Source organism: Pseudophryne corroboree, chromosome 3 (genome assembly GCF_028390025.1).
Source record: "Pseudophryne corroboree isolate aPseCor3 chromosome 3, aPseCor3.hap2, whole genome shotgun sequence".
Lineage (NCBI taxonomy): Eukaryota > Metazoa > Chordata > Amphibia > Anura > Myobatrachidae > Pseudophryne > Pseudophryne corroboree.
Window position 1 is genome coordinate 708,502,026 of NC_086446.1, and position 20,561 is coordinate 708,522,586.

General features: G+C 44.8%; 1 protein-coding gene across 2 annotated transcripts in view; it reads right to left on the reverse strand.

Moving 5' to 3' along the window:
* Positions 1–20,561, reverse strand: part of LOC135056662 (alpha-2-macroglobulin-like) — a 644,880-nt gene that overhangs the window by 116,960 nt on the left and 507,359 nt on the right. For both annotated transcript variants that reach the window (XM_063962106.1, XM_063962105.1), the window contains 2 exons: positions 15,150–15,312; positions 12,377–12,558 (listed from right to left, as the gene is read on the reverse strand). In XM_063962106.1, coding sequence (XP_063818176.1) covers positions 12,377–12,558; positions 15,150–15,312 — 345 coding nt within the window. The remainder of the gene's footprint in view (positions 1–12,376; positions 12,559–15,149; positions 15,313–20,561) is intronic.

Sequence of the window (20,561 nt, forward strand, 5' to 3'; positions counted from 1 at the left end):
TCGGCACTCTGGTACCAAATACAACTGCCCCGGTGCCCTCTCTTGCTTGTTTGCAGAGATATGTTGAAAGAACGAGCGGCACTCACAGAGGACTAAAATGACGAGAATAACAACAGACTGCGCTCCAGATAACGGTAACGTTTCAGTTATATTATATATATTATAACTTTTGTCTGACGAAAGTTATAATATTACTGAAACGTGACTGTTATCCGGAGCGCAGTCTCTGTCATTATTCTCGTCATTTTAGTACTCTATGAGTGCCGCTCGTTCTTTAAACATATATATATATATATATATATATATATATATATTTATTATTTTTATTTTTTAAAGGACAACTCTAGGATATATTATATATACAGTAAATGTGTGTGTGTGTGTGTTTGTGTAGCTGCACTCATTGTGGCTGTGCCTATTCTCGTCGGTGTGTGCGTGCGAATATTCACATCAGTGATGCATACGCATTGCATTGCCTAGTTGCGGGTGTGAGTAGGCGCAGCTAGTCATTGCTGCAATGTGTATGCACATACGTACCCATCGCAGCAATGATGAGCCTGGCTACATCTGTATATATTTGTTAGTGATACGAGTCACCATGGAAACGTGAAGTTTATCCGTGATTGGTTTTCTGCAGTGGCGCAGTCCGATGACATCATCGTCTCAGGGCGGCTGGTCTTTGTCGTCCCACGATGCGGTCGGAAGGAATGTTCCCTGCAGGTGAGTACATTCTGGAGTGTGTTCAGGAGTATTTGGTGGCCAATGGTTTTTGTATGTACCGTGTTTCTCCCTGACGACAGGCTGTGCCCCGAAACGAGCATTGGACATTTTTATATATATATATATATATATATATATATATATATAGTTATAGTTCAGTGGATCTACATTAGGATGTTCTACATTTAATAGGTCGACAGCGAAAAGGTCGACACATGAAAGGCACAACACATTTTTTTTATTTTTCTTTGGTGTTTTTTTTCGCCATCAGAGCACAGGGAACCCTATTTAGTGTACCGCGCCCCCCCCCCCCCCCCCCCCCCCCTCCCCCTTGCTTCGGGCAGGTTAGTATTCACAATTGTAGTTCACGTGGATGGTAAAGTATGAATATGTTGGGGAAAAAACAACAACATATTAACCATGTGTGTGTCAACCACTTGAACCTGTCAACCTTATGTACCTGTCGACCATTTACACGTCGACCTAGGGGATAATTCAGACCTGATCGGTGTTGTGCAAATTCGTAAGGCGGATGATTATCGATCGCCTGCGCATGTGTACGGACCGTAGTGCGCATGCACGAGGCCAAACTGCAAAACAATCCAGCAACTTTTTTGATTGCTAGGCGCACACAAGTTGTTTGACAGGAGGAAGCGGGCGTTTGGGGATGGTAACTGGCCGTTTTCTGGAAGTGTCAAGGAAAACACAGGCGTTCCCAAGCGTTATCAGGCTGGGTGTGTGACGCCAGCTCTGGCCCCGATCAGCATGTTTGTATCGCACTGTAGGAGTAAGTCCTGGGCTACGCACAGACTGGAAAAATCATTGGATGGTGAGTGTGATGCGAACAGATTTGCAGCTGACCGACGTTTGCAGAGATTTTCGCGCGGCATACACACACTTGCACGGGGCAGGTTTTCACTCTGTGCGGCGACTATCTGATCGCAGACCTCTGCAAATTTGCAGAGGAGCGATCAGGTCTGAATTTGGCCCCTAATGACCTTGTCGACCTTTTGACAATGTCGAACTAATGCATGTCAACTACTTGTTGTCAACCTATTCAGTGGTCAATAATATAACACGTGGTGTACGCTTCTTATAGGCAGAGTGGAGGGGGATTGATGTGATTGAAGGTAGGTGGGTAGCTATGTCCTCCATGGTACTAGCCACACCCCATAGCAAAGACTACACCCCCATATCACTCGACACCCCCCCACCATGCTGGTCACACCCCCTGCAGCAGCGCACAATAGGCCTTTTATAAATTTCAGCTCCAGGCCCATCATGACCTTAAACTGGCACTGGTAGATATATCTGCAGATCAATTGATCTGCAGATATATCTACAGACGGGCTGGGCAGTGTGTTGTGCACACACACTGGTCGATCCATCGGGATTGATGTCACGAACTGGGCAGGCATTTACATTTGACCTCCCAGTTGTGCTGTCTATCACCGCCGCCGTCTGCAGCAAGTGTACGGGCGGTCGGCTGACCATCCGTACACAGAGAACGATGCGCCAATATATCATTAGATAGAACGATGGCGTTCACAGACATATCGCTCGTACACACTGGCCGACAGACCTGCAATATATCGCCCATTCAATAGAACTGCCAATATATTGTCCAGTGTGTATACACCTTAATACACTCAACCCTGGCAATCCAAATTCACCATATATCTGCAAAAATGTTCATGAACCACGAGCGACTGTGGAGGAAATCATGCTCTAAGGCTGACTTCCTCCATTATTCTCTCATCTTACAGTGCTGCCCTTTACCTCTCTAAACAGTCATATTTCAAGAACCTCATCTCTTTCCAGGCTTCAAACCCCCAGCGTCTCTTCGCCACTTTCAACTCCCTCCTTTGACCACCCTGCCTTTACTCCCTTCTTCACTCTCTGCCCTTGACTTTGCCACTGACGTCACATCCAAAATTTTCTCCATATGTCAGGACATCACATCCCACCAGACCCTCAGCATACTACCCCCTCCTTTCCCTTACCACCACTCCCCATCCATCTTACCAACACTGACTTCTTTTTCCTCTGTATCCAAAGAGGAAATCATGGCCCTTTTCTGGTCCCCCCACCCTCCACCTGCCCATTTGACCCTATCCCCTTCGGCACAAGCAGGCTCTGCTGATTCAAATGATATGTGACATGCCTATATTCTGTGTGTGACCGCACCTGTATCTGCATACGAAATGCTACGTTACAGTACTGTAGTGTAGCATTTCATATGTAGATACAGCTGCAGTTGCACATAAAATATACGCATGTCACATATCATTTAAATCAGCAAAAGCTGCTTGTGCATTCTATTCATGTCATTTTGCGAATAAGTGGAAAAAGTTACACAGAAGACGCTTGGCACTACCAACTCATGCACAGTATGGCATGACTAGAAGAGAAGCTAGATGAAAGTTGACACATCTGTACGTCTGCCATCTCTTACAAGCACTACACTATCTCCCCTTCCCCTTCAGAATCTAATTTAAGCTTCTCACATTCACTTTAAAGCCCTCACCCACTCCTCACCCATTTACATATCTGAATTTATCTCCCTTTACACTCCCACCCACCGTCTTTGCTAGACAAATTCGTGCTGCCTTTCCTGCCTACTGATTACCTCCTTCCACTCTCACCTCCAAGATTTTGCATGTGCTGCTCCCTATCTTTGGAATTCTCTACCTCTCCCTATCAGACTTTCCACCTCTCTACAAATCTTCAAACGAGTTCTCAAGACCCACTTCATCAAACCCAGTCATCTCTCATCCTAACTATCTATTCCATGCTCACTGTCTACCCGATCTGTGTCACCCCTGACTGTCTGCCCCTCCCCCAGTGCTGGATTAAACCCTGTGGAGGCCCCTATGCTAGGCAGTCAAAATTTCTGCCCCCCCCGCAAATTATCTCCTAATACGGTTTTCATTTTACCAAATAACAGTCTACTATCTGGAAACTTTAATGTGAATCTGATGTCTATGGGTTATGTACTTTAAGTGTTTAATGGGTAATTACAATAATACAGTATTTTCTTTATAGACTCTTTAATGTAAAGTTTTTGTTTCTTTGAGTTGATTCATTTGGTCTATATTTTGTAAACAATTTAGGAAAGCTGTGGGACCTTAATTACATGTTTACTTTTTTTTAGCTATGGGTAAGCACCAGGACTGGACTGCCCATCTGGCACTTTTAACAAATGCCAGAAGGGCCGATGGGCTGGTGGGCCAGTCCTGTCACACAGAGAGCCGGGAAGGCCGCGCGCAGTGCAGTCTCCGTCTCTCTGTTCTGGCCGCTCCCCCGCCACCCACCCACGAAAATGGGGCATGCCACGAGTCCACGCCCCCGTAACTAGCGGCACAACCCTGTCTTTAGTGTCCGTGCGCACCCGTTCATGGTGCACACGCCCCTGGCATGTGCACGCGTGCTGAAGGCGCGCATATGCCAGGGCTGATTTTGGCCCCCAGTCCGTCCCTGGTAAGAACTGTACTGGCATTGTCATTCTCAATAAAGTGATAAATACTGTAACATAGGCAAATAGATTATTGTCTAATGACATCACATGCAAGAGGATCTCACATAGAATACAGCCCCATTTAACACTCTCCACAGACACCCATGGTTAGGACACAGGATTTAAAAAATAAAAAATAGGATTTTAATTACCTACCGGTAAATCCTTTTCTCGTAGTCCGTAGGGGATACTGGGAATCCATTTAGTACCATGGGGTATAGATGGGTCCACTAGGAGCCATGGGCACTTTAAGAAATTGATAGTGTGCACTGGCTCCTCCCTATATGCCCCTCCTACCAGACTCAGTCTAGGAAACTGTGCCCGAGGAGACGGACATACTTCGAGAAAAGGATAGATAAGGAAAGTGGTGAGATTACGAACCAGCACACACATAACAAGAGTAAAGCCATGCTAACCAAATTTGAAAACTGGAATAGCAACAGCTGAACCAAACCAGAATACTTAAACAAGTAACAGTGCAGGAAGAATGAAGCATCGGTTTGGGAGCTTTGGTACTTCCCCATGGTACTAAATGGATTCCCAGTATCCCCTATGGACTACGGGAAAAGGATTTACGGGTAGGTAGTCAAAATTCTATTTTCTCTTACATCCTAGAGGATACTGGGAATCCATTTAGTACCATGGGGAAGTACCAAAGCTCCCAAACCGGGTGGGAGAGTGCTGAGGTTCCTGCAGAACTGATTGGCCAAACTGAAGGTCCTCAGAGGCCAAGGTATCGAACTTATAAAACTTTGCAAACGTGTTCGAACCCAACCAAGTAGTTGCTCGGCAGAGCTGTAAAGCAGAGACACCCCGGGCAGCCACCCAGGAGGAACCCACCGACCTAGTAGAGTGGGCCTGAACAGATTTTGGAATTGGCAAGCCATCCGTGGTATAAGCATGCTAGATAGTGAGCCTAATCCAGCGTGCAATGGATTGCATTGAAGCAGGACACCCAATCTTATTGAGATCATAGAGAACGAACAGCAAGTCTGATTTTCTGTGACGAGCCATTCTCTTCACATATAACTTCAAAGCCCTTACAACATCCAAAGACTTTGAAGTAGTAGAGGAGTCCGTAACAGCCGGAACCACAATAAGTTGGTTGATGTGAAACGCGTACACTACCTTAGGAAGAAATTGCTGACGAGTTCTGAGTTCAGCTCTGTCCTCATAAAGAATCAAGTAGGGGCTCTTATGAGACAATGCCCCCAGCTCCAACACACATCTTGCTGAAGCCAAGGCCAACAGTGTGACAGTCTTCCACGTAAGATACTTTATGTCAACTCCCTGTAATGGTTCAAACCAGTCCGATTGGAGGAACTGCAGCACCAAATTGAGATCCCAAGGTGCCGTGGGAGGCACAAAGGGAGGTTGGATGTGTAGAACACCTTTCAAGAACATCTGGACCTCAGGGAGAGAAGCCAATTGTTTCTATAAGAAATTAGATAAAGCCGAAATCTGTACTTTTATGGAGCCTAAGCGTAGGTCCACATCCACTCCCGAACTGCAGAAAAAGCAGGAAACGTCCCAGATGGAATTCCACCGCAGAAAATTGTCTGCTCTCACACCAAGAGACATATTTCTTCCAGATACGATGGTAATGTTTAGACATCACCCCCTTTCTGGCTTGGATACTAGTCAGGATGACCTTGTCAGGCATCCCTCTCCTGGTTAGAATCAGCCGTTCAACTTCCATGCCGTTAAACGTAGCCGCGTTATGTCTTGATAGATGAACGGGCCCTGTTGCAGAAGATCCTCTCGAAGAGGCAGAGGCCACGGATCTTCGATCAGCATCTCGAGAAGATCCGCATACCAGGCCCTTCTTGGCCAGTCCGGAGCAATGAGAATTGCTTGAACCTTTTCCCTTTTTATTCATTTTAGAATTCTTGGGATCAGAGGAAGTGGAGGAAACACGTACAGCAGCTGGTAAACCCACGGAGTTGTCAGAGCATTCACCGCCACTGCTTGTGGGTCTCTCGACCTGGAACAATACCGCTTGAGCTTCTTGTTAAGTCGAGAAGCCATCATGTCGATCTGTGGGTAACCCCACCGACTCGTTAGCCACTGGAACACCTCCAGGTGGAGGCCCCATTCCCCCCGAGTGCAGGTCGTGTCTGCTGAGGAAGTCTGCTTCCCAGTAGTCTACTCCCGGAATGAAGACCGTCGACAACGCCACGGCGTGTTTTTCCACCCAGAGGAGAATTATTGACACCGCTGACATTGCGGCTTTGCTTTTCATTCCGCCCTGTCGGTTTATGTATGTCACCACCGTCATATTGTCTGACTGGACCTGAATGGCCAGATTCTGAAGAAGATATGAGGCCTGTAGAAGAGCATTGTAGATAGCTCTGAGTTCCAGGATGTTTATCGGAAGGACGACTTCCAGATTTGACCATCTTCCCTGAAACTGCATCCCTTGAGTGACTGCGCCCCAACCTCTGAGGCTTGCATCTGTGGTTAGTAGAATCCAATGCTGAATCCCGAATCTCCAACCCTCGATCAGGTGAAAAGATTGTAACCACCACAGGAGGGAGATCCTGGCTTTTGGCGACAGACGAATCCTCTAGTGCATGTGAAGATGCGATCCGGACCATTTGTCCAACAGATCCAGCTGGAAGGGTCTCGCATGAAACCTTCCATATTGAATCACCTTGTACGATGCCACTACTTTCCCGAGAAGGCATATGGAGAGATACACCGAGATCCGGGTTGGCTTCAGGACAGCCCGAACCATGGACTGGATTACCATTGCCTTTTCCAAGGAAAGGAATACTTTCTGAGACTCTGTGTGCAGAATCATTCCCAGGAAATGAAGCTTCTGCGTTGGTTCTAGGTGAGTTTTTTGTAGGTTCAGAATCCACCAGTGATCCAGGAGTAGTCTGGTTGATAGACCAATGAGCAACAACAAATGCTCCCTGGGCGGTGCCTTTATCAGAAGATCGTCCCGGTACGGAATTATGTTCACTCCTCATTTGCGGAGAAGTAACATAATTTCTGCCATCACTTTGGTGAACACCCTCAGTGCCATGGAGAGACCAAATGGCAGGGCCTGGAACTGGTAGTGACAGTTCTGCAGAGTAATTCGTAGATAAGCCTGATGAGGTGGCCAGATCGGATTATGAAGGTATGCATCCTTGATATCCAGAGATACTAGGAATTCCCCCTCCTCCAGACCTGAGATCACCGCTCTCAGAGACTCCATCTTGAATTTGAACACTCGTAAGTACGGGTTTAACGACTTGAGGTTCAGAATCGGTCTTACCAAACCGTCTGGTTTCGGTACTACAAACAAGCTGGAATAGTAACCCTTGTTTCGTAGATGAGGTGGAACTGGAACATGACCTGGATCTGTACCAGTTTTTGAGTGGCGTCCTGTAAGGTTATACTTGCCTCTTGTAAAACTGGTAAGCCTGATTTGAAGAATCTGTGAGGTGGGAGCTCCTGGAACTCCAGTCTGTATCCCTGGGATATAAGATCTATGACCCAGGGATCCTGGCACGAGCTTGTCCAAATGTGACTGAAGAATTTTAGCCGGGCTCCCACCTGCCAGTCTTCCAGGCATCTCGGTCCACTGTCATGCTGAAGGTTTTGAGGAAGCAGAGCCTGAGCTCTGTTCCTGTGAACCAGCAGTCGCTGATTTGCGTGGTTTACCTCTAGCGCCTCTGGTGGCAGTAGAAGAACTTCTGCACTGCCCTAAACTTGGTAGTCTAAAAGGACTGTAAATTAGGTCCCGAGTAGGCCTTCCTAGATGGGGGAGGTGCAGAAGGTATGTATGTGGAGGCAGTAGCTTTAGAGATCCATTTGTCTAGTTCATCTCCAAATAAAGCCTCTCCTGTGAAGGGTAGGCCTTCCACGCCTTTCCTGGAGTCCGCATCCGCAGTCCACTGGCGTAGCGATAAACCCCTGCATGCAGACACTGCCATAGCTGTAGTGCGTGCATTAAGCCTTACTATTTATTTTATGGCTTCCACCATAAAGTTCGCAGAATCCTGTATGTGTTGCAGGAACAAGATAACCTCTTCTTGAGGCAAGGTGTCTAACCACTCAATCAGGTTACCCGACCATTTAGTAATGGCTCGTGCAATCCACCCACATGCTATAGTGGGTCTCTGAGCCACCCCAGCAGCTGTACACAAGGATTTGAGCGTAGTCTCAATTTTGCGATCAGCTGAGTCTTTTAGGGAGGCTGCACCCGGGACAGGCAATACAATTTTTCGGGAGAGCCTGGATACGAATGCATCCACTATCGGTGGGTTTTCCCATTTTTTCCTATCCTCAGGAGGAAAAGGAAAAGATGATAACAACCGTTTAGGGATCTGAAATTTTCTATCAGGATTAACCCATGGTTCTTCAAACAGGGTATTAAGTTCCTTTGACACAGGAAAAGTGGCTGAGGATTTCTTCTTTATATTAAAATAAGATTCCTCACACACCTCTGGCACCTTATCAGGGATATGCAGAACTTATCTGATAGCCTCTATGAGAGCCTCTGTTCCCTGCAACAGAGTACCCTCCCCGACCTCTGAGTCCACCTCACCCTCCTCCATGTCTGACCCCTCTTCATCAGAGTCAGACTGTAGGATATGGGCCAAAGTATGTTTTTGCGGACAAATGGCAAGGGACTGAGATGCTGGTTTGGGGACTGAGTCCTTTTTCATCAACTCATCCATAGACTGCCTTAAGTATTGCTTCTCTTTCTCATTTTAGATAATTTTGTAGAAATGGTGGAAATCATTCCCTTAATGGAGTCCAGCCATGCTGGTTCTGCCCCACTAGCCTGGATAGCGATACTACACTGAGTACACACCAGTGAACCCCCTGGAGAAGAGGAACACTGTGCCTTACATGAAACACACTCTTTGCCTGACATACTGTGACAGTGGCAGCACACACACACACACACACACACACACACACACACACGAAAAGGTTAAATGCACAATTAACCCACAAAGAGCCCTTCCAGGGAGACACAGAGAAATTATGGAACCAGCACACGGCGCCCTTATTGCTAATGCAAAGTTTAGCCGGGTCGCAGACTAAGTACCTAGATTAGGGACTTAGTACACTAATAATCGCTCCCCCCTGCTATGACCCTCTGGTACCGCTGAGGTAATCTGGAGTCTCTCCGGAGGAGCTGCGCTTCCCTGTCAGTCAGCTTCTGTGTAAGCAGCAGTGAGGGAAAATGGCACTGGTGAGCTGCTGGATCCGATCATGATGAAGCCCCACCCCTTCCATGGTGCGGGGTCTTACCTCTCTTTTTTTATACTGGCTTTATGTGTCTTATATACATAAAATGGAGTTAGACTCCTTTTATGACTTTGTTGTCTGGGTACTGTGTCCGCTTGTTCAGCGGGAGACGCAGTCCACTCCATTTAGAAGCCGTGCTTCTCCATACCCTTACACCGCCATAATGTCTGGCAACCCGCTAACTGGGACGCCAACTTAGCACTCTTCTATCTTCTGGCTTTGTTAGGGGTGGCGGCGTGCTGCGGGAATGTACGCTCACCGTGGTGGGGCTTGCGAGTAGTTCCCTCAGGAGCTAGTGTCCTGCCAGCAGGGAACGGGACCATTAACCCTGAGAGGTTGGGCCGTTTCCCCCCCCAAGTCCCACGAAGCAGGCAGTCTAAACAAAGATCTAAAAAGAGAATCTTTTCATGGCTTACAGGGAGGACCTAGTGATATGGCATGGTGGTGATATCGGGGCGAGCCTGGTGCTATGGAATCGTTATATAGACAATATATTATTTGTATGGAAAGGCAACATGGAATCATTACAACTTTTTTTACATTCTCTAAAATATAATGATTTTAATATTAAATTATCATCTACTGTCAGTTCAGAGGAGATTTTCTTTTTAGATCTTTGTTTGTATGTAAAAGAGGGCAAATTGGAAATGAAGGTTTATAAAAAAACGACAGATTCAAATAGCTTCATAGAAAGATCCAGTTTACATCACGATAACTGTCAATTCCTTAGAGTTAAAAGAAACTGTACAGAGTCAACTATTTGGGAGGCACTGACTTTATAAATGAAAAATCATTTCATAAATAAGGGCTATAAAGATGATTGTATAAACAATGCAATGAAAAAGGTAAATACAAAAGATAGCAGAGATCTAATATCAGGAATTAATGATAAATCCAAAGAAAAAAAATGATATTTTTCAGTGGTCGTTTATCACAAATTTTAATTCCCAACATAAAGAAATAGAAAGTGTATTTAGAAAACATTGGCAAATCCTTAAGCAAGACCCTATTATTGGAAAAGATATACCTGAGAAACCTAGGATTCATTTATAGGAGAGCCCCATATTTGAAAGATAAACTTGTTCGCAGCACAATGGAAATACCAAAGCGCAGTAATATAGGGAGTCAAGGCTTTTATCGATGTGGGCTATGTGTTATGTGCCGTTCAACAAAAGGAATCAATAAACTCAAGGAATTTACAGTAAATGAAAGAACTTATTCAATACGGAATTTCATTACATGCAACTCCAGAAATATTGTCTATGCCATAAAATGTCAGCGTAAATTAATATATGTGGGAAAGACCAGCAGATGTCTAAAAACCCGTTTAGCTGAGCATGTTTACAATATCAAAAAAGGTTTCGATACTCATTCAGTATCTGCCCATTTTAAAATTAAACATGATTGCAGTACAAGTGGGATTAAAGCGTTTTGGGGGATACAACGTATGGATCCTACTTGGTGATGTGATGATGTAGAAATCCGGTTAGCCAAGTCAGAGATGAAATGGATCCATACATTGGGATCTCTAGCCCCTGGTGGGCTTAATGCCGATTTTGAAATTAAATGGTTTCTTTAAGTCTTTTAACCTTCCTAATTTATTCATTTGTGATTTCTTTTTTGTAACTTTGTTCGAAATTTTCATTTTTAAAATGACATATATATTTATGGTTGTTGTTTTTCATTTTGGGACCATCATTTTACCATTCGATTGAAATGGACTGACTGTCCACCATTTACCACCCGGAACTTATGTATGTGAAAGGATTTCAATGTTCGGAACCGGACACTTCTGAACATAACACTCTGGTGGAACGCAATATGATGCACTGTGGAACGCATACACTACATCCGGGGGTCACGTGAGCCACCCGGAGGAAGAATTGATATCGGCGTTATGTGTGATATGCAAGCTGAACCGCAAATGTCACTTCCATGTGACGTACTTCCATTTTCGGAAACAGAGGACGTATGGAATAACAGCTGCAATCATTCAATGATTAATGTTATGGTATAAAAGATGGTCCACTGAGACCACCTTTTGTGGTCCGAAAACGCGTTCATGCACAGGACACCATCACACCGAACATCAGTTTCCAGTAGTGGAAGTTCATTAGGATCCCTTTCCCTGATGCTGATGATTCTGGATGGATTTTGGTGATATATGCTGTATATTTTATATTTATGTGAGTGCGATTTTATTAAATGGTTTTTAAGTTTTCCAAACTGTTTTGCACTATTGTTCCACTTCTTCTCAAGTTTCAGTAACAAGGAGAGATAAACAACTGCTGTGGAGTTTAAAGATATTGCTACACCTATATGGTGCGATATGCCTACCTGATCAACTGAAAATGTGAGTTGCGGCTCTTGAAATAAATCAAAATTTCTTCTGAAACAATACTACACTATGTTATATTTTCTTGAGTTTCAGCATCAAGCATATCAAAGCATTTGCTTTATTGGAAATTCTGTTTAAAATGTAAGAAATTTGTATCTTATCCCCATTAATTGTTGGTGGCGCCATTGTGTGGCAGTTTTGTGTAACTATAATATGAATTGGAGGCATTTCTGTATGGCATAATATAACTCGGTGGCACAAGTGTGTGACAAAATATGGGTTTCCAAAATTCAGATCTGCTTAGAGAAGTAAGGAATGTGATGTTCCCTTCTTCCTTGAGAAGGAAATTGCAGAGATTGCTCAGTAGATTCATGAGCAGGAGAGAGCAGGAGCTTTCTGGTAAGGTCATAGGTTAATAAGGTGATGGAGTTGGAGTAATATCTAGTGATGATATGAAGGGAGATTGGGTGGGACATGATGATTGGCCTTACAGTACCAACGTTAGCATGAAGAAAGATTTGGCATTTATTATAAACAGGAAATGTAACCTGAGAGGAGCCGAATCCTCCCCGTGGTTTCTGCTTTGTCAAAAGCCAACGAACAATATCTGCGCTCTCCTCAAGATCCCTCTGGGTTATTGTTTTTTTAGAAAGTAAAGCCAGAACAACATAGGAAGTTGTCTCAATGTCTTCTTGATTGTACATGTTTCTTTGCCAATGTTTAAATCCATCTATTTTGATATTCACAATGAAAATAAGAATAATAGAAGAAATTAATACTCATCCTACTAAACACTAATGGATAATATACAATCATTTTATGTAACTTAAATATTGGTATTTTGCTTGTAATACTGTATCAATCCTTCAGTCCTTTTTCTGTCTATGGTTTACTAACTTCCAATCTACAGTATCTAATTACCACCATGAAACCAACCCCACACATATACATGATTCCGATTTAAACCAATCCTGGTTCTCTGACTCTCCTCACTTAAACTTTCTCTGTCCAAACTAAGCCACAGCCAGTGGAAAGCCACGCTCATCTATCCTCCGTGTAGCGTGTAGGGCGAAAAACTAGTCCCATTACAGATGTAGCCATGCATACGCATCATGGCAACGCTGGCGTGGCAAGTGTGCCCGCTGCAAACGTGCATGCATGCATATGCACACCATGTTACCCTATGGAGCAAATGCCCACTGTGAGCAGTCGCACATCAGCGCGTTCTCACTATGCCGCGATGCGTGCGCACTTGCGAATGCATTGTGACATAGATGAGCAAGGCTACATCTGTACATTTGCCTGCGCCTTGTCGCAGGGTGGTTTATTCAGTCACAGTGTAATAAGTTAAGTCTCCGTCGGGTGTAATGATTGTGTTCATCCACCAGGTGTCGCTTTTGAAAACCACCATTGCGCATGCGTGAAGTCTCCATTGTAAATTCAAACGATGCTTGTAGTTTACAACTACTTTTTTTTAGATGATCTCTACATTAATTTGAAATGTAAACACAGAAAAAGATTGGCTCTGCATCTCCAATGCACACAAAGAAAAGCACAGTTTAGAGTTATACACAGCTCCCTAAAAGAAAAAATATCATTACAATCAGCGATAGAGTTGGGACACACAGCACTATACAAAAAAATTATAATGAGCAACATCACTATGTTACTGCAGGTGTCAGTCACATGTCTCCATAGCTCTCTTGGCATAGTGGTATCGCTGATGGTTACCATGCCGGTGAGCTAGGGTTTGATTACCACAAAGGACACACTTGTATTGTTTATCTGTGTAAAAATTAGCATCCACAGGTTTTTTTTTTTTATTTCCCAAGACAAGCTCTGTTGTGCTTCATATACTCAGACATTCACACAGATATACATTCAAAGTCAGAAAAAAAGCTGTAGATGCAAATTTTTACACAGATATACAATACAAGTATGGCTTTTCAAATTACGTAAGACATATCTTTATGAGACTGAGTTTACTGTACTTCTTCCCGGGCCTCCCCATTGCTTTACTAGGTAGCCTCCCCCAGCCCCAATCCTACCCCTGTGAGACTTGTGATTTCACGGGTGGGTGCACTGTACAGTAAATTCAGTCTCATAAAGATAAGACTCTCGTAATTTGAAAAGTCACACTTGTCTATATATATAAATGCGAAAGCCCTCACTCACTGACTGACTGACTCATCACTAATTCTCTTACTTCCCGATATGATAGGAAGCCGAAATTTAACATAGGTATTCTGCAGGTGGGAAATAGGAAAACTATGTATTAGAATTTTAATAAACCTCCCCTAAGGGGCTGAAAAGGGGGTTGAAATAATGACGTCATTACTGATGCGTGGCTTGTGTTGCGTGAACGATAACGCCAAAACGGACAATCGTATTAAAATTTGGATTGCACCTCCAGTGTGTAAATAAACTACAAAAATGGTCCTGTCACTTTTTACCATATCTGCTACGGGTGCTCCTCGGGTAACGCCAAGGACCATGGATTCATATTTACGTACATGAAGACATTTAAAATTTACATCTCTATAGATTTACCAAAATTTTGACACTAATTTATATTTACAACTGTGAAAATCAGAAACTCCCGTACAAGTGTGTCCTTTGCAGGAATCGAACCCTAGCTCACAGGCATGGTAACCATCGGCAATAATACTATGCCAACAGAGCCTTGGAGACAGGTGATTTAAACCTGCAGTGACTTAGTGATGTCGCTCATTGTAAAAAAAAATTATAGTGCTGTGTGTCCCAACGCTAATTGCAATGGTTTTATTTCTTTTAGAGCTGTGTAGAACTCTGAACTGTGCTTTTCTTTGTGCGCGTTGGAGACGCTGAGCAAATCTTTTTCTGTGTTCAAATTTCTACTTAATGTAGGGATCATTTTATACAGCGCACAAGGGAAACTTTCAGTTGTAAAGGCATGTTCTCACTGGGTACTGTATGTGCCATTCCGGTGATTTCTTACTCCGCCCTGCAGTATTAATGTATTAGAACATAATTACTATATTTAATGTACACCGGCCTGCTTGTCAGGGCTTGCTACATCGTTCAGTATTCTGTAGTGCCATATCCATCCACTGCTATTCAGCACTGTACTGTAGTTTTCATCAGTGGAACAATCGCCACCCAGTGGTGAAACTGTTGATTGCATGCTGTAGATCCTCTTGTGCCTTATCACGCCTTACTTTGCTTACCTGCGCTATTTGTATGGTGCGACTAGGACGCCTGTATGGCGCAGCAGCAGGAACGATGAGCATGGCTACATCTGTATGACAAAGAATGCATTTTAAATTCTCAAATGCTCCTCACCTTTCTTTATAGCAGCCTTCTCCAAGTGCTCCAGTGTCTCCTGTCTCAGTTCACTGTCTCCTGACAGAGTGAAGGCATAGGCCAGAAGAGCCTGGGTAAAGGTAGTTGTAACACTGTGTGCTTCATTCTTCAAACACTTCAATGCATTCTCCACAATGTTTGCCTAAACATGGAACATTGTCATAAGGGACAAAATAAGTTGATAAAAATTAAATAAAAAGAGAGAATTGGTCAAACATAACAGAAGTAAAAAATGTAAAGCTTTAGGGCCACTGTCTCCATTACCAGCACAATTGCCCACGTGTTTAGTAATATCACATTTTACAATCAGGAGCAACAAAATGTAGTAATTTCGTTCATGCAATACTAACTACTGTATATCCCAGTGGTTCTCAAACTGTGTGCCGTGGCACCCTGGGGTGCATTAGGGCACTTACAGGGGTGCATCAGGGCACTTACAAATCATTTATGGTCAATGTAATAGACAATACCAGTTTGGAACCCCTGGTATAGCCACAAAAATAGTTTGTATTCCTTGACATTACTTATAGAAGACCACTGACCAGAGAAATGCCTAAAAGGAAAAACGCATTTTAAAAAAGCAGCAAAGATATCTGTCATTCATTAACAATAATTTGTATGTCATACCTTTTGTACCTGTCAACCTTAACCACTGTTGATCTTTCATCTCTTGACATTTTGCATTATGTTGTCGACCTATTGACTGTCTATTATACCTCACCCATCCATGGACAGGCCACACTTTTTTTGTAAACTGAGCATTTTGAGCAGTAACAGGTAGGCAAGCATTCGCACAAATGGAACTGCTCCATGTCATGGTAGTCACATGGTACTGTCATGAGCGTGTGTGCCAGCTTCCATGCTTGGTTGTAGTGTGTGGATGGAAACTGCAAGCCTGTTTTTGGCGGATCTCTGGCACTCAACACACTAATGATGATATTTGTGGCTGCAGGTGGAAAAAAGGCAGGCAGGATAGGCTTCCAAATGCAGGCGCATGGATTGTTGGCATACTCAGGTGGATCTTGCATTAGTATAAGGAACTATAGGGGAAAGAACACTATATTTCGAGGGCACTCTTTCTCTAACAGTGTCCCCCCAAAAAAAGAGTCTTCTTTCCCCTACAGTTCACTATTCATGTGACTCTGGGGTGCACCACCAATCCCCTATATGTAAACATACAGTAGGACCGGTCCTGGATCCCAGGACCCTACAAATAGGAATTTAATACCTACTGGTAATTCCTTTTCTCGTAGTCCGTAGTGGATACTGGGATGACATTAGTACCATGGGTTATAGTTCAGGTCCCTCCAAAGCACTGCTATGCAGCAGGGCAATATAGCGTGAAGGAGAGAGGGGCACTCAATCGGACTTTTACCTAACTTGACAGATGGGCGCAGGACGCCACTGCAGGTTAATGTTTCAGTTTTATTTTAAAAACTTTCGTCAGAACAATAAACATTACAAAATTGCTTACCTTTTATACCTAATACACCCGTGAAGACACCCACACGGAAACACGAACCGCTGGGCGCAGGGCCGGTGATGTCACGCACCCGCAACGTGCGCTCGTCTGCGCCTGTAATGTTTATTATTCTGACTAAAGTTTTTAAAATAAAACTGAAACGTTAACCTGCAGAGGCGTCCTGCGCCCATCTGTCAAGTTAGGTAAAAGTCCGATTGAGTGCCACTCTCTCATTCACGCTATATTGCCCTGCTTCATAGCAGTGCTTTGGAGGGACCGAGGCACCATTATTGGTAAGAGGCGGAGTGCCGGTACTACAGCTATATATATATATATATATATATATATATATAGCACGGATTGGTGGGCGGCACTCCAAGGATTTGAAAAGAAGAATCACAGCTACACAAGCATTATGTCATCAACGTTTCAGACGCCTTTTATTTGCGCCTTTCGTCAGGCGCAAATAAAAGGCGTCTGAAACGTTGATGACATAATGCTTGTGTAGCTGTGATTCTTCTTTTCAAATCCTTGGAGTGCCGCCCACCAATCCGTGCTGTCTGCTGAGCCGTGTAGTGCCACGGGAGGGCACCCAGGTATTTACAAGGTGTTGTAGGAGTGCCGGTCATACACGTATATATATATATATATATATATATATATACCCTGCGTAACTATTGCCCCCGCAGCCCTCGCAGTGGCTTGGGGGCGAGGGGCTGCGGGGGCGCCGCCACTGATTTAGAGCAGATTGACACTAACCATCCCTGCTGTAAGGAGGGACACGGAGGGCACAGCGCGCGCCTCTCCCATGTCCTTCTGGGTCTCCGGCGAGTCTAATAAAGGAAGTGCCATTCGTGAGCTCTGTTTGGCTCACGAATCGGCACTTCCTTTAACAGACCCGCCAGAGACCCAGAGGGACACAGAAGAGGCGCGCTGTGCCCTCAGTGTCCCTCCTTCACAGCAGCGGGGGGGGGGGGGGGGGTTCACTGAGGGGGCATATATGGCACTGGGGGGTACTGAGGGGGCATATATGGCACTGGGGGGGCACTGAAGGGGCATATATGGCACTGTATGTGTACCTGGCACATGGGGGGGCTATATTTGGCACTGGGGGCACGTGAGCACCTGGCACTGTGGGGGAATATCTGGCACTGGGGGCATATGTGGCACTGGGGGGGGCTATATTTGGCACTGGGGGCATGTGAGTACCTGGTACCGTGGGGGAATATCTGGCACTGGAGACATATGTGGCACTGGGAGCACAGCCCTAGCAACAAGCACTACCCCCTAGCAACGAGCATGACACCCAGTGCATGAAACCCCTGGCAACGAGCATGACACCCAGTGCATGAAACACCTGGCAACGAGCATGACACCCTGAGCATGAAAACCCCTGGCACCGTGCATGGAACCAAGAGCATGAAACCCCTGGCAACGAGCAGGTAATTTAAAAGTAATTAGAAGCCTTACTGTAGGACTTAATGTGTAATGGGCATTACAGTGTGTGGCATAATGTATCGCAGACATTGCGGTGTGTGTCAGAATGTGTCACAGGCATTACGGTGTGTGGCATACTATATCACGGGCATTCTGGTATGTGGTATAATGTCTCAGGGGCATTGCAGTGTGGCATAGGGTATAACGGACATTGCGGTATGTGTCACAGGCATTACGGTGTATGGTATAATGTCTCAGGGTCATTGCAGTGTGTGGCATAATGTATCACGGACATTGCGGTGTGTGTCATAATGTGTCAGGCATTACGGTGTGTTGTATACTATATCACGGGCATTGTGGTATGTGGTATAATGTCTCGGGGTCATTGCAGTGCGTCTCATAATGTGTCACAGGCATTGTATGTTCTATAATGTATCAGGGTCATTGCAGTGTGGCATAATGTATAACGGGCATTGCGGTATGTGTCAGGCATTACTGTGTGTTGTATACTATATCATGGGCATTATGGTATGTGGTATAATGTCTCAGGGTCATTACAAATAATGTAAGGGGCATAAATCAGGAATATTTTTCTTTCCTGTGGTGGCTAACGTCTGGGCGTGCAGGTTGCAAAACTGGGGTATATGGAAGTCTTTTCCTGCAATGCCACGCCCCTTTATGCAAAGCCACGCCCATTCCAACAAAGCCACACCTCATTTTTGCGGCATGCGCGCCTTCGGCGCCCGCATGTTTATCCCTTTAATAGTGCCAATGATGGGGGATGGGGCGCCGAAGAATTTTTTGGCTTGGGGGAGAAAAACTTCTAGTTACGCCACTGTGTACATATATATATATATATATATATATATATATATATATATATTACAGTAAGGCAGCGGTGTCACTGCCATTTATATGCTCCCCCATCATTATAAAATCCCCTGGTACCAGTACTGTTGGTGGTTCAGTGGGTTCTGTGGAGGAGCAGCGTCAGCATGCAGCCTAGCAGTCAGCAGTAGCAGGAAATGGCGCCTTTCAGCCTTTGGTCCAGCTCTCCGGGAAGCCCCGCCCCCTCAATGGCGCGCGGCCCCTATAGTTTTATACTGGCTCTAAAACAGAGCGTTTAGTGTAAAAAGGAGTGTAAAAAAACCCTTTACTATAGCACCAGTGTTGGGTCCGGAGCGGGCACCGCAGCTCGCAGCCGGGTGACCGCTGTGCCCTAATGCCGCCACATATCACCGGGGACTGGCTAACTGGGACCCCGGTGTAAAAACACTCACTGCACCGCGTCTTTCTCACTTCAGCATCTGTTATGGGTGGCGGCATGCTGACGGCGTGTGCGCACACCCAGGGGTATGTGAAGCTTAATGTCCTGTCAGCGGGAATACGAACCATTAACTCTATAGGAAGTTGGTTTGGTCCCGCCCCCCCCCCCCCTAAGTCCCACAATGCAGGCAGACTGGTTGCCAACCAGTGCTGCCTGAAAAAAATAAACTAACATAAATTTCTGAAGAAAACTCTCTGGAGCTCCAGAGGCATGCACCCGGCACCTGGGGCACATTTTTCTAAACTGAGTCTGCTAGGAGGGGCATAGAGGGAAAGAGGGGAGGAGCCAGCACACACTATTGATTTCTTAAAGTGCCAGGCTGCAGTGGACCCGATCTATACCCCATGGTACTTATGTCATCCCAGTATTCACTAGGACGTTAGAGAAATAAGTACGGTACTTGGTTACTAATAATCCAAACCTCCGCGGATATTTGTTTCAGCAAATGGTGTATGACTGCTACAAACAAAGGATGGGTCTATTGCAGAGATTCACAAATCTTTTGGTGTAGTTTCATTAGTACAGGTGAAACTCAGAAAACTATAATATCGTGCAAAAGTTCATTTATTTCAGTAATTCAACTTAAAAGGTGAAACTAATAATAGGATTTTATGTACCTACCAGTAAATCCTTTTCTTTTTAGTCCGTAGAGGATACTGGCGTTCCATTTAGTACCATGGGGTATAGACGGGTCCACTAGGAGCCATGGGCACTTTAAGAGTTTAATAGTGTGGGATGACTCCTCCCTCTATGCCCCTCCTACCAGACTCAGTCTAGAAACTGTGCCCGAGGAGACGGACATACTTTAAGAGAAGGAAATACACAGATAGTGGTGAGATTCACACCAGCTCACACACAACAAAAGGAAAGCCAAGCTAACCAACTTGAAACGATTCAGCAACGACTGAACCAACAATACTTAACCAAGTAACAATGCAGGAAAATGAAGCACTGGACGGGTGCCCAGCAACCTCTAAGGACTACGAGATAAGGATTTACCGGTAGGTATATAAAATCCTATTTTCTCTTATGTCCTAGAGGATGCTGGGGTTCCATTTAGAACCATGGGGATGTACCAAAGCTCCCAGTATGGGAGGGAGAGTGCTGAGGATCCTGCAGAACAGATTGACCAAACTTAAGGTCCTCAGCGGCCAAAGTATCGAAC